This window comes from Pelmatolapia mariae, linkage group LG10_11, assembly GCF_036321145.2.
Source record: "Pelmatolapia mariae isolate MD_Pm_ZW linkage group LG10_11, Pm_UMD_F_2, whole genome shotgun sequence".
Lineage (NCBI taxonomy): Eukaryota > Metazoa > Chordata > Actinopteri > Cichliformes > Cichlidae > Pelmatolapia > Pelmatolapia mariae.
In genome coordinates, this window is record NC_086236.1 from 13,635,927 (window position 1) to 13,648,838 (window position 12,912).

At 38.9% G+C, this 12,912-nt stretch overlaps 1 protein-coding gene across 1 annotated transcript; it reads right to left on the bottom strand.

Moving 5' to 3' along the window:
* Window positions 1-184: 184 nt before the first annotated feature.
* yipf5 (Yip1 domain family, member 5) lies at window positions 185-9,575 on the bottom strand. The gene is made up of 6 exons (XM_063486028.1): window positions 9,485-9,575; window positions 4,618-4,735; window positions 4,139-4,311; window positions 2,523-2,668; window positions 1,618-1,799; window positions 185-1,349 (listed from the first exon to the last, which is right to left on the bottom strand). Exons 2-6 carry the CDS (start codon window positions 4,725-4,727, stop codon window positions 1,187-1,189), a joined length of 774 nt encoding a protein of 257 aa, XP_063342098.1. The 5' UTR covers window positions 4,728-4,735; window positions 9,485-9,575; the 3' UTR covers window positions 185-1,186.
* Between the last annotated feature and the right edge of the window lie 3,337 nt (window positions 9,576-12,912).

A 12,912-nucleotide genomic window follows, 5' to 3' on the forward strand; every position in this document is an offset into this window, starting at 1 on the left:
GTTGTAGGCTGACAGTGCCCTCACTTGGCCAAGCTTTAGCACTGTAGGAGAATGTTGACAATGTTTCTTTCTCTGCCAGACAACAAACAACATGGCCGTGGCCCAAATAAAACCTTTTTTTCAGTCATCATAGAGGTCGTAGGTTCTTAGGATGACCACTGAAACATTTAACCACACAGCAGGCAACCTTCAAAAACAACTTTAATGTGCATAAGAAGACATGAACAACAGATGACACATCAAAGCATTAAGTGAGTCGTCTCTAAAAATAAAGATTTAAGAGATGAAAAGGGATACATACAAGAACAACCTATAGAGACACTTCTGTACCTAGAGACATACAGCATCTCTACCAATATTAATTCTGAGCATTTGATCAAACTGGTTTGGTTTGGGAGCAGTGTTTTTGTGCAAACTGTTGTTGTCTTCCTGAAAAGGCATCAAAACTCAAAGGAATCTCCAAAGAATATAATAAAATACATTAGATATAGCAGAGCAGCTGTCTTTCTGTTCAAAAACTGACACACTCGATAAAGTTCGTGGCTCTTCAGTTGTGAAGAAAATGCGATGTTGCGGAGGAGACGACCCCTTCGCTGTTAATGTAGTCCTGTGCAGAATGAAAGTGGGAGTTTCCCTTAGTCTTGTTGTTGCTAAATCTATGGGAGGCAGAAAATGCTCATAAAAGCTTTTACAAAAATCAGGACAAATGAGATTTTAGCTGAATTCAGATTAGGTTGCAGGGTTCATATTTTTTTTCTTGAAAACTGCAGTTTTTTTCCCCACCTGTGTCCAAAACACTTCGTTCCCCTTAATGTCCTTAAAAATCGCAGGACTGTACAAGGCCATTTAAGGTTCAACTCGGTCCACAGAAAATCCCCCCTCCCAGCAGGCTTGTTGACAGTCTTCTCCTGTAAGACGCATATCAGGGGAGCAAGGTGACGAGAAGTCATGTGTGACACCATATAGTCCAGCTTGCAAATGGTCAAGTTGTAATGTGGGGAAAGGTGGAGGCCAATAAAAGAAGACAGAAAAAACAAATCCTGGTACCAATTTAGTCAGGAGCGCCCACTTTTCTGTAGCAACAGCATTACTAGCCAATAATTTCACTAATTACACTTATGCCAATTAGGCCGACATTACAGAAACTGGGAAACAGTTATTTGAAACTGTTGATTTATTGCATTTTTTAGAAGACGGAGATGAGCGCGAACACCCCATAAAGCAGAGCGCATGGGTAAGCAACTAACAGCTGCTGCCCATCCATGGCCAACGCTGAGATGAAGATCTTCGAGGCTGAGAAACTGCACCAGCTAATGATTGTTGCTGTTAGTATAATTCCCATCATGCCCCTAGAGAGGACAAGAATTAAGCAGAAAGTTAGACTTGACCATTTTAACAGTTTATACCGATACATGGTATTACAGGTGAGGTTTATTAAACAACCAACTGATGTTATTTACGGGCTGTACTACAATAATATGACAAAACTCTTTATTTTAAACTACTCGATTATATATTAATCTAGTAAATAAATACTATATCTTTTTAAAAGTCCTTTTGCCAGATTTGCAGGCTACATTAACAATAATAAACCTTTTTGTTTTCCTGTATACTCACTGTAAAGAGAAGAGAACTCCAAAACTTGAGAGAATGATCATGGGGAGGAGGCAGTATCCCAGCACGCTGGCCACGCAGCCAAATGACACGCCTGTCATACTCATGAGGTTGAGTAGGCAGTACATGCCAAGGCAGCCAATTGCACTGATGCCATACACATAACCAAACTGGATTTTACCTGACTGTAAACAGAGAGGAGGAAAAAAAAAAGATCCACACAATTAGATATGGACTACACTCACCCACAGTTCACACATTGAGTTTGTACAGTTATGTGCTGTGTGCTTTTGTTTTGTTTTTTACAGTAATTTAATTGCCAGAACACACACAAAAATAATTTGACTACACAGCAGTTGTGTGGTGTTTCAACTATAGTTGATAAATAAAAAGCCATTTGCATGACTCAGATTTGATTGGAAGCAGCCATTTACACTGAGATCTAACTCAATGATCACACTAGGAGATGGTGATCACAAGATTATAATGAGACTCAAACTAAAAAAAATAAAACAAAAACAAAATTACTGTGGATATCAAAGCTATGAATTTGGTACAGTGTAATGAAGCAGATGCTCACAATGAAGGCCTTATGCACAAGTCTCATAGAAAATGATTGCATGGTAAACAAAGATTCATGGTTCTCTCATAACTTGAGCACATTCAACTGAACAAAACCACAACACTTACTTTACTGATAATTTCATTACTGATAGCGCTAACAGTCAGTAATGTAAAAGACTACACAGCCTCTGACACATCGATACCAATCTACCCAAATTATAATTAAGACTTGGCACTTTTATTAATGTAGTAGCCAATATTTTATTATTTTTAAGTATTATTTCTCATATTTACCAGTTTATCTTCTTTTTATTTTTCACCTAAAAATCAACCTAATGATTTACCAGAAGAAGTGTTGCTCCAAAGGCCAAACAGAACACCATAGGCCCGGCCAAGTCTGTCTCGTTCATGATGCTGCCATCTGCTACTTTCATTGGATGGAGAACCGTCAGAGTCTTCTGCCAGATGTGGTCAAAATTGATTCCTAATTCTAAGAGAAGAAGAGATGAGACATTTCAGATATTTATACTATACTATTTTCTATATAAACACCAGGCCCTATTGGTTCCACATACATCTGTCCTCCACAAATACTAAACCGGGGACTTCTTCAATGAAAAGCTTTCAGGTGTGTCTTCACACCTGAAATCTGAATTGTAATTGTAGATTTTCCAACTAAATAATGGCTCAGTCCTAAAACGAAACTCACAATGAAGCATTACCAGTTCAGTATTAATTTCTTCTACCCTGAATTCTGATCATATTACCAAAGAGTACAGAGAAGATATGATGAATCCAGTTTCAACTGCAGGACAAAGTCAAGTAAAGTAGGGTTGTGCCAATAGTCGATGTTGAGGATTGACGATGGTCAGAGTAATCATCAGTCATCAGAGTAAATTGTATTAGACTGAATCTGCCTTATTATAGTTTTGTGCAAGCATCTCCACATATAACCAACACTGCAATATAAATGCATCTGGGTGGGCAAGTGCACACACTGTGCATTTGTGGAGCAGCTACACGTACACAAATTATCATCATTGTCAAATGACAGATAATGGAAGTATATTTCTGAATGCAGAGATGCAAGTTTAGGTCTTTGACCCAGATTTTGATAAACTAACACCAAAGATTTTAACTGACACAGGTCAAACACAATGTGCTGATTTCCCAGAGTACAGATTTATGTACTTATACCCGTTTTGGGGATAAGGTACTATAAGACTACAGAAAGTACTGGAAGCAAATATCTACAAACACTACAGTCAGAAACACTTAAAAAAAACTAAATGTCTGCAGTCTTTCTCAAGCATGTAAGTAGAGGTAAAATAAAACAGCAGGTCTGCCAAGAACAGTCAGAAAAGTCAAGCCTGCCAGTTACCCAGACACTTGGCAGAACTCCATCATTTGATCCATCAATGCTTTTATTCTATCAAATCGTTTTGTAGTCATGAAATTCTCTGAGTCTGGAAGCAACTGCAACAGGCGAGTGAAACTCTAATTTCATGCTTTGAGAGACAGTTTCTCTGCTGAATATCAGAGATGATACTGAAGGCTGATTTCAACAATGCTAAACTTTTGCATGTTGGGACTTCAACTGGAGCTCCTCCTACACTACCTTGAAGTCATATCAAAGGCTGACAAACAGTACTTGCAGTAGCTGATTCAGTTCAACAAAGCCCTTCAATTTATAGTATTATGAAACAAGAAGTAAAATGATTTTTCTCAGCAAATGATAATCATACTAGTCAGTTTTCTTGCTTAAAAATAAAGAATAACTGGAACAACTATTGAGATATATTTCACAGAATGCAATCGGGATAATTTAATGTATTACTCTTTTGCTCTGGTTCTCCACAGTATTGAGACTGGAATGAAATGTTTTTGCTCAATCTTGCTAATAGACAGACAGACATAACACACCAGCATGTAGAGATCATAGTCTTGGTGCTTGACATACCTTCTAGCAGTGGTGGCTCATCATCAAAACTGTTACTGTACATGGACTGTGATGCTGATGGTGTGTAGGTCTGTGCGGGCTGGAAGATTTGTCCGGTGTATGGCTGTTGGGGCTGCATTACTCCTGGGGATGAGTAGCCCATGGGCTGGGAGTAATCATATTGACCATATGGCCTGGGAAATACACAATAATAAGTAACTGGAAACTTAATTTAAGAAAAAAAAAGCCTTAGAAACGGCTCTTTTGTATTTACTCAGGTTATCTTTGTCTAATATTAAAATCTGTTTGATGATTTGTGTGACAAATATGCAAAAAAATACGAAATCAGGAAGGCGAAAAATACTTTTTCATGGCACTACATGTCAAATACACAAGTTACCAAAAGATCAGGGAGATTAGTTTTGAGCACCTGAAATGGCGCAATAATAGTGTACCAGCAGCTGAGAAATGATCAGTTACAAATGGCTTCATGCACTTACTTATTGTAGGGGTTGTCAGTGTTGCTGTAGCCATAGCCGGCTTGGCTTTGGTCATCTACACTGTAGCTGGACTGGTAAAAGTCTGTGTTAAAGTTGTCAAAACCCGACATCTCTTACTCTGAAAGTAAAAGAAAATGGAACACAGTCGATCAGCGTGGAAAGTTATTTTAATGCGTCTGCTCTGTATACAGATACAACACTCTTATACTGCACAGCATAGACTCGCTTAACAATGCCAGCTTCCTTCGTAAGCTATCAATGTCAATTAGAAATACTCAGTGCTGTTATTCGAAATGTCAACCTTTGCATTTAGTTGCGTTTAATCTTTTTGTGTTAATTACCTGACATCTTTAAACACGTCATCGTGGTAAAAATCGTACACAAATGCGCAGCGACCAAATTTCAAGCCTAAATGCACAAACAACGCGACGTGACAGTAGTAGTCATGTTTAAAAAAAAATAAACAAACATATTTTTACCATTTGTTTGCTAACAATAAGAAAAGCCTCACAACAATTAACGCTAGTTGGGTCCCTAAATGCAGCAGTGCTAAAGCGGCTAACAAAACAAACCAATACCGTAAGCTGTATGCTTCAAGCATTTTCTTGGCTTATTATTACTGACTGTTCCATCTATAAAATGGTTCAACAGCTACGACCACGGACACGTAGATGAATAACTGATGCTTTCGGTACACACTGAGCTACTAATCTTTGGGAGGCTAAATATTAAAGTTGTTTATCAACAACTTTAATATTTTTTGGGAACGCAGGCATCTGTTTAAAGCAAATGGATTTAATTTTAACAAGTCAGGGGTGAAACTGTTCACCTCCAACTTGTTTTATTCCATACGTCATCCATCTGTGCTTGGTGCCAAGGCTGAGATAAACGAGGAGTTATCTAATAAAGAGGAACAAACAGTACTCCAAGAACAAACAAAGCCCAGCAGAAACCTTGAGGAGGAGCTCCATCTGCCCCCACCCGGGAAGAGCCTCAGAAAGGAGAGACATCTGAGGCAAGAAGAGGGGTCCCTATTTGCCTCCACCTCTCTCAACAACACCAACGACCAGGACCAGGGACCACGACCTTCCCCAGTCCCCCAAACCCCTGACAGGCCATCACCCTCCTCCCCCTCCCTTTCTCCCTCCTCCCCACACCTGAAATTCACTGAGGAGATGATGGAGCGGGTCAATGCTGGGCTCAGATCTACCCCCCGGCCAAATCCCTTTTTGTCCCCCATTAACCCCCCACCAGAGCAGCCAAAGGTTCGCCATCGAGCCCCGCCCTCAACAGAGCAATCAAAGTTACACTGCGCAGCCTCGCCGCCCTTAGTTCCTCCTTACCACCTTCATGCTCTGTCTCCGCAGTCTGATGTGTGATGTGTGGAGGGTCCGGGCTGCGAGGATTATGACAGTGGTGACTTTTCCCAGGAGAAGCTGGGACCCTGTTTATTAGAAGGTTTCAAAATTTCTGTACTTTTAGGTGACAGAAGGAGACATGTGGCCTGGTCAAAACACAAAGAGCTGCACTCTAAAAGATCTTTAAATGTAGTAAACATACCTTGTGTGCCACAGACTGCTCCCAAACACGAGGGGGCAAATAATACCTCTAAAACACTTAAGTTGGCTTTATTAAACGTTAGATCTTTAGCTGGGAAAACATTTTTAATTAATGATTTAATCACTGAGCACAGCCTTGATTTTATGTTTTTAACTGAAACTTGGTTGGACCAAAGTAACAGTGGAGCTGTTCTCATCGAGACGACCCCTCCTAACTACAGTTTTATCAGTGAGGCCAGGGTGAGCAGGAGAGGAGGAGGGGTTGCCGTCTTATTTAATGAATCATTTCAATGTAAGCAGCTATCTCCTGGAAGCTTTCAGTCTTTTGAATATGTGGCGTTACAGCTGAAGGCTCCATCCAAAGTTGTGTTTCTTAATGTTTACAGGCCTCCCAAATACTGCACAGACTTTTTTAATGACCTCAGTGAACTGCTGTCTGTGATCTGTGTTGATTTCGACTGTGTAATTATTGTTGGGGATTTTAACATCCATGTGGACAACCCTCAGGACAAAGGGACTAAAGACCTGAGTAACACTCTGGGCAACTTTGGGCTGACTCAGCATGTAACAGAGGCCACACATAATAGAGGACACACTCTTGACCTACTGATCTCCAAGGGCCTGAGCATTTCAAAGGTTACTGTGTCTGATGTGGGCCTGTCTGATCATTACTGTGTTTTCTTTGAAAGTAAAATCTCAGCCCACACAAATATATCAACAGCAGTGATCACAAAACGGTGTATAACTGAACACAGTAGTGAGATCTTTAACCAGGTCTTCCCATTAACACCTGACCTGTCCAGAGGTTCAGTCAATGAGCTCGTCACTAGCTTCAATGCTAAAATGTTAAATGTAATGGACACTATTGCTCCCATTAAGGTGAAGGTTATCTCTGGAAGGAAAAAGTCTCCATGGAGAAACTCCACACTGGTGAAAAATGAAAAAAGAGAGTGTAGGAAAGCTGAGCGCAGATGGAGAAAAACAAACCTCCAGGTTCATTATGACATCTATAAAGAGAAACTTCACAATTATAATTTACAACTGAGGAGTGCAAGGAGGTCCTACTTCTCTGACATCATCACCAAAAACAGTCATAACGCTCGGGTCCTATTTTCTACAGTTGACAGGCTAACAAACCCTCCTGTGTCAGTGGCAGCTGAACTTCATTCGACCATGGCCTGCAATGACTTTGCCAAATTCTTCACAGAAAAAATCCAAAAGATTAGACAAGCAATTGGTACATCAACAGCAGATCCAGGACATGTACTGTGTCCACCAAAAAACTGTTTAAACACCATCAAACAGTTTCACCCTATTAACAACAAAGACCTGGAGGACATCTTAGGTCAACTGAACTCCTCCTCTTGCTGTTTAGATGTCCTGCCAACAAGTTTTTTCAAAAAGGTCTCAAAGACTTTGGAGTCAGACCTGTTACAGATAATAAACTTTTCTTTAACGTCAGGTGTGTTTCCAGAATCACTAAAAACTGCTGTAATTAAACCTATACTGAAAAAGGACAATCTTGACAAGACACAAATGAATAACTACAGGCCGATCTCAAACCTCCCATTTTTAAGTAAGATCATTGAAAAAGCAGTTTCTCAACAGCTCAATTACTTCTTAACACAGAATAACTGCTATGATGCCTTCCAGTCAGGTTTTAGACAGAACCACAGCACTGAAACCGCTCTGACCAAAGTGTTTAATGACATATGTCTGAATACAGACAGTGGAAAAATGTCAGTCTTAGTTTTACTGGATCTCAGTGCAGCATTTGATACAGTTGACCACAACATATTACTCAAACGACTGGAGAACTGGGCAGGTCTTTCAGGAACTGTACTAAACTGGTTCAAAACATACTTAGAAAACAGGAAATACTTTGTATCAATAGGTAACTTCACATCTGAGCAGACAAGTATCACATGTGGAGTTCCCCAAGGTTCCATCTTGGGACCCCTTCTGTTTAACATCTACATGCTCCCACTGGCACAGATTATAAAGAACAACAAAATAAACTATCATAGCTACGCAGATGACACACAAATATATATCACAATGTCACCAGGAGACCGAGGCCCTGTACAGGCTCTTGGTAAATGCATTGAGGAAATTAATGACTGGTTGTGCCACAATTTTCTCCAGCTAAACAAAAACAAAACTGAAGTAATAGTCTTTGGTGCCAAAGAAAAACGATTACAGGTCACCAGAGAACTTCAATCTATACACTTAAAAACCACCAACCAGGCGAGAAATTTGGGTGTAGTGATGGATGCAGACCTAAACTTAGAAAAACACATTAAGACAATAACAAAATCGGCTTACTATCACCTCAAGAATATTTCAAGGATAAAAGATCTGATGTCTCAACAGGACCTGGAAAAACTAGTCCATGCATTCATCTTTAGCAGGCTTGATTACTGTAACAGCATCTTTACAGGTCTACCTAAAAAATCAGTCAGACAACTACAGCTCATTCAGAACTCTGCTGCTCGAGTCCTCACTAACACCAAAAAAGTGGACCACATCAGTCCAGCTCTGAGGTCTTTACACTGGCTGCCTGTCCGTCAGAGGATAGACTTTAAAGTTCTGATGCTGGTTTATAAAGCTCTGAATGGTTTAGGACCAAAATACATCAGTGACCTCCTGACCCAGTATGAACCTTCCAGATCCCTCAGGTCATCTGGATCCGGTTTTTTATCAGTTCCCAGAGTCAGAACCAAACACGGAGAAGCTGCATTCAGCTTTTATGCTCCATATATCTGGAACAAACTCCCAGAAAGCCTCAGATCAGCTGAAACACTCAGTTTATTTAAATCCAGGTTGAAGACTCACCTGTTCTCAGCTGCTTTTGAATAAAGCACCAAATCCACACTTTTAAGCTTAAATTTCAAAACTTACATTTTAACTACTGACTTTATCTACTGTTCTGATTTTATCTACTGTTCTGATTTTATCTACTGTTTTGATTTTTGATTTTAAATACTGTTTTGTTTGTTTGTTTGTTTGTTTGCTTGTCTTAATCAATTTTAAATCGTGCTTTTTATTTGTTTTTGTTTTTAATGTCTCTGTAAAGCACTTTGAATCACCTTGTTGTTGAATTGTGCTATATAAATAAACTTGCCTTGCCTTGCCTTGCCTAACGTACCGTTAACTCTGCAGCTAATTGGTTAGCTAATGCTAGCCATAATAGCCGGCACAGACCTAACTTACACAAAATATCAGCGACGGCTTAGTATTCAATCCAACTTTTCAAACTTAATCACTATTCTCACGCTATGAAACACCACGGTCGTGCAAACTCTTACCTGTGCTGTGCGATAACTCTGCCCAGAGCCCTGCCAACTTCGCTGCGGCTGCTACGTGTCAAGAGAAAGGTAAATCTTCCGGGACCAGCCGTCGCTAACAGGAAATTGTTGGGACCACTGACAAATTCCTGCTCGCAGAATATCTGGCGCATCCTGCCGGCGATTTATGGTACTACACGTCTATAAAAATCACTTGCTACCAAAAGGAAGAAAAACAAAACAGGAGACCAAGGAATAAACATGCACTCAATTACTGAGTCGTAATTGATAACAAAATTTCATGGAAACCCCACGTCAGACACATAAAAACCAAAATTTCCAGAAGCCTCGCAGTTTTGAACAAAGTGAAACCATACCTTGATAAAGATGCACTTCGTACTCTGTACTGTACCCTGGTTCTTCCATATTTCACATATTGTGTGGAAGTGTGGGGAAACACATATAAAAATACAACTAATCCATTAGTTACAGTACAGAAACGAGCACTGCGTATTATTCACAAGGCTGGTTATCTAGATCATACTCACAAACTCTTTCTTCAGGCAAAGTTACTTAAATTCCAGGATCTGGTTAATTACAATACAACCATAATCTTATACAAAGCTTTTAATAAACTACTACCTGCAAATTTACAAACTATATTTGAAATTCGAGAAAGAGGTTATAATGTGAGAGGCTTCGGAAAATTCAAATTACCCAGAATTCGAACAACCCGTAAAGGTTTTTGTGTGTCTGTATGTGGTGTGAAAATCTGGAACAGTCTGAGTTTACAACTGAAACAATGCAAAAATATTCATAGATTTAAATTCCTCTACAAGCAGTTGGTCTTTCACAGTATACTCAATAAATGGTGTTAGTGTGCTCTGTAATGTCTTTTCTCTTACCATTGCTGGTATATATTCAAAAAAAAAAAAAAAGTGTGCGTGTATGTATGTACATATATGTCCATGTGTGTGTAGATATATATGTATGTATGTATATGTATGATGCTTTGCAACGATGGGCGTAGCTGTGGGAAGCTTATTGTTTTTGTTGATGAGTGAGTATAGGGGTGGGATTAAATAAGTTTTCTTCGTCCCACTCCTTTTCAGGTAATTTTTGTTTGGTTTTTTTTTGTTTTGTGCACTTTATGTTCAACATATGTATTTTGTTGTGCCTGAAATGAACAAATAAATGAAATAAATGAATGAAAAAAAATGAATGAATGAAATGTTTTAACTTTGTGTACGCTTCAGTCACTTCTCGGTTTACGCACCTCGCAAGTAAAGGCAATTACTGTTAGTTTCTGTGTTTTCTGGGCTGCGGTGACTTTTTTCTCAGGGATTAAAGAGGCTTATACACAATGATTTTGTTGCTGTATTGATATGAGCATTTACATATGCACCATATCCAAAGATCAAGTGTGTAGTAGTGGCTATCTGATAAATACAGTCAGTTTGAAATGTCAAACAACATAAAATCATGCAATTTTCCCTCTTAGTAAATTATTATTATCATTATTAATTTATTTTTAAATAATATATATATATATATATATATATATATATATATATATATATATATATATATATATATATATATATATGTATTTTTTAATATACTAAAACATGATGGCTCTGGTGAAAATATCATGGGAACAAGCTGATGAATTATGTTTCCATAGTGACCCATACAAAATGGAAGATGAGCTGCAGGAAAGAATTAGAAGTGTGCACAGAAATAGAACAGGAACACATTCTTATAACGTAAAATGATAAATTCCTTATATAGCTTTGCTTAACAAAGTCTCACAAACAACGAATTTTACTTCTTATGAATTCAAGTGCTGCTTATTGTGCTTACATCTGGTATGTAACCCTATTAGGTTCTGACTCATATCCTGAGTAAATGATTCTCTAGTGATACCAAATAGAGACAGGAAGTGTGAGATAATTTAAGAGGACAAGCACTGAGCTCGTGCTAAGAACAAAGGTAGCAGGTTTTGTTGAAAAACAGATCAATCAGTATGCTTATGCAGGAGGACTGCACTGCTATCAAATACTCCGGCGAATCCATCCTCTTTGATGATGACGGCAGATAATGGAAAGTAATGTGCTGATGACCTCTGCTGAGAGGAAATAGGGAAGGGAGGAAATGGGAACTGAGTGAACATTGCAGATGCACATGGGTTTGACATGTGGGACATGGAAACACACAAATGTAGAAATGTAAGAAGAAAAACATATTATTGGTGCCTATACATTCTTGATCCAGTGCTCTCTATCTTTAGAGTGGTCAAGACCAGTATAGTGAATTAATGCAACAGAAAAAGCCAACAGGAACAACAAAACTGATATGAATTCAGATGACTGTTATTAAACAGTCTCCTTCCATTACTACTATCTCGATCTCTTACCCAGGGCTTATTAAAACTGGATTATTTCTGCTTCACTGAAACAAAAAACACTCCTGGCAATCATAATAGGAAATATGTGAATTTCTTGACATAAATTAACTGGTGCAGTGTGAAAGGCAGCTGAATTACACCTGGCTCCCTACCTAGCCTAGAGTTACATTCTTCTTTACAGAATGATGAATGAGAAAAATGCTACAGAAGTGCATGAACCAGAGATTTATCATTATTCATGGCAGACATACCAAGTCCCCTCTGTCTTTAGGCAATAATATACAGAAAAGCCTTTTTGGTCAATATTGTAACAAAACTGTTGTCTAGCCAAGGTTGTGCGGAAGAAATCTACTGATCTGGTACCATCTGTCACATTTTATCTCCCTGGTAAAAACAATGCTCAGATCCCAGCATTTGCTATACATCCACGATACAATGAAACACATCCCAAAGGTGCTCTATTGGATTGAGATCTGGTGACAGTGGAAGTTATTTGAGTACAGTAAATTCACTGTCATGCTAAAATCATTTCTTTTTTTCTGTTTTTTAGCTTTGTGAAATGGCATCAGGAGATGGGTACACTGCTGCATGTTGTCAGCAACAATGCTCATTTAGGCTTTAGTGTTTAAACAATAATTAGTTGGTGTGAAGGGGTCTAAAATGAGCAAAAAAGTATCCTCCACACCATTATACCACCACCAGCAGGAACTGCCAACACAAGCCAGTATGGAGTCATGCTTTCATATTGTTTACACTAAATTCTAATCCTAAAATTAGCTCAAATCAAGACTCATCAGACCCGGCAACGAATTTTCAGTCTTCAGTCATTCAATACTGGTGTGCGTAGCTGACAGGAGTGGCACCCAGTGTGGTCTTCTGCTGTGGTAGCCCATCTGCTTCAGGGTTTAATGTCTTAAATATTCAGAAATGCTGTTTTGCACACCTTGTTTGCAAGGAGCGGTTATTTGAGTTACTGTCATCATCCTCTCAGCTTGAAGGAATTTGGCCATCCTCCTGTGACCTCTACCAAGTAATTTTCTCT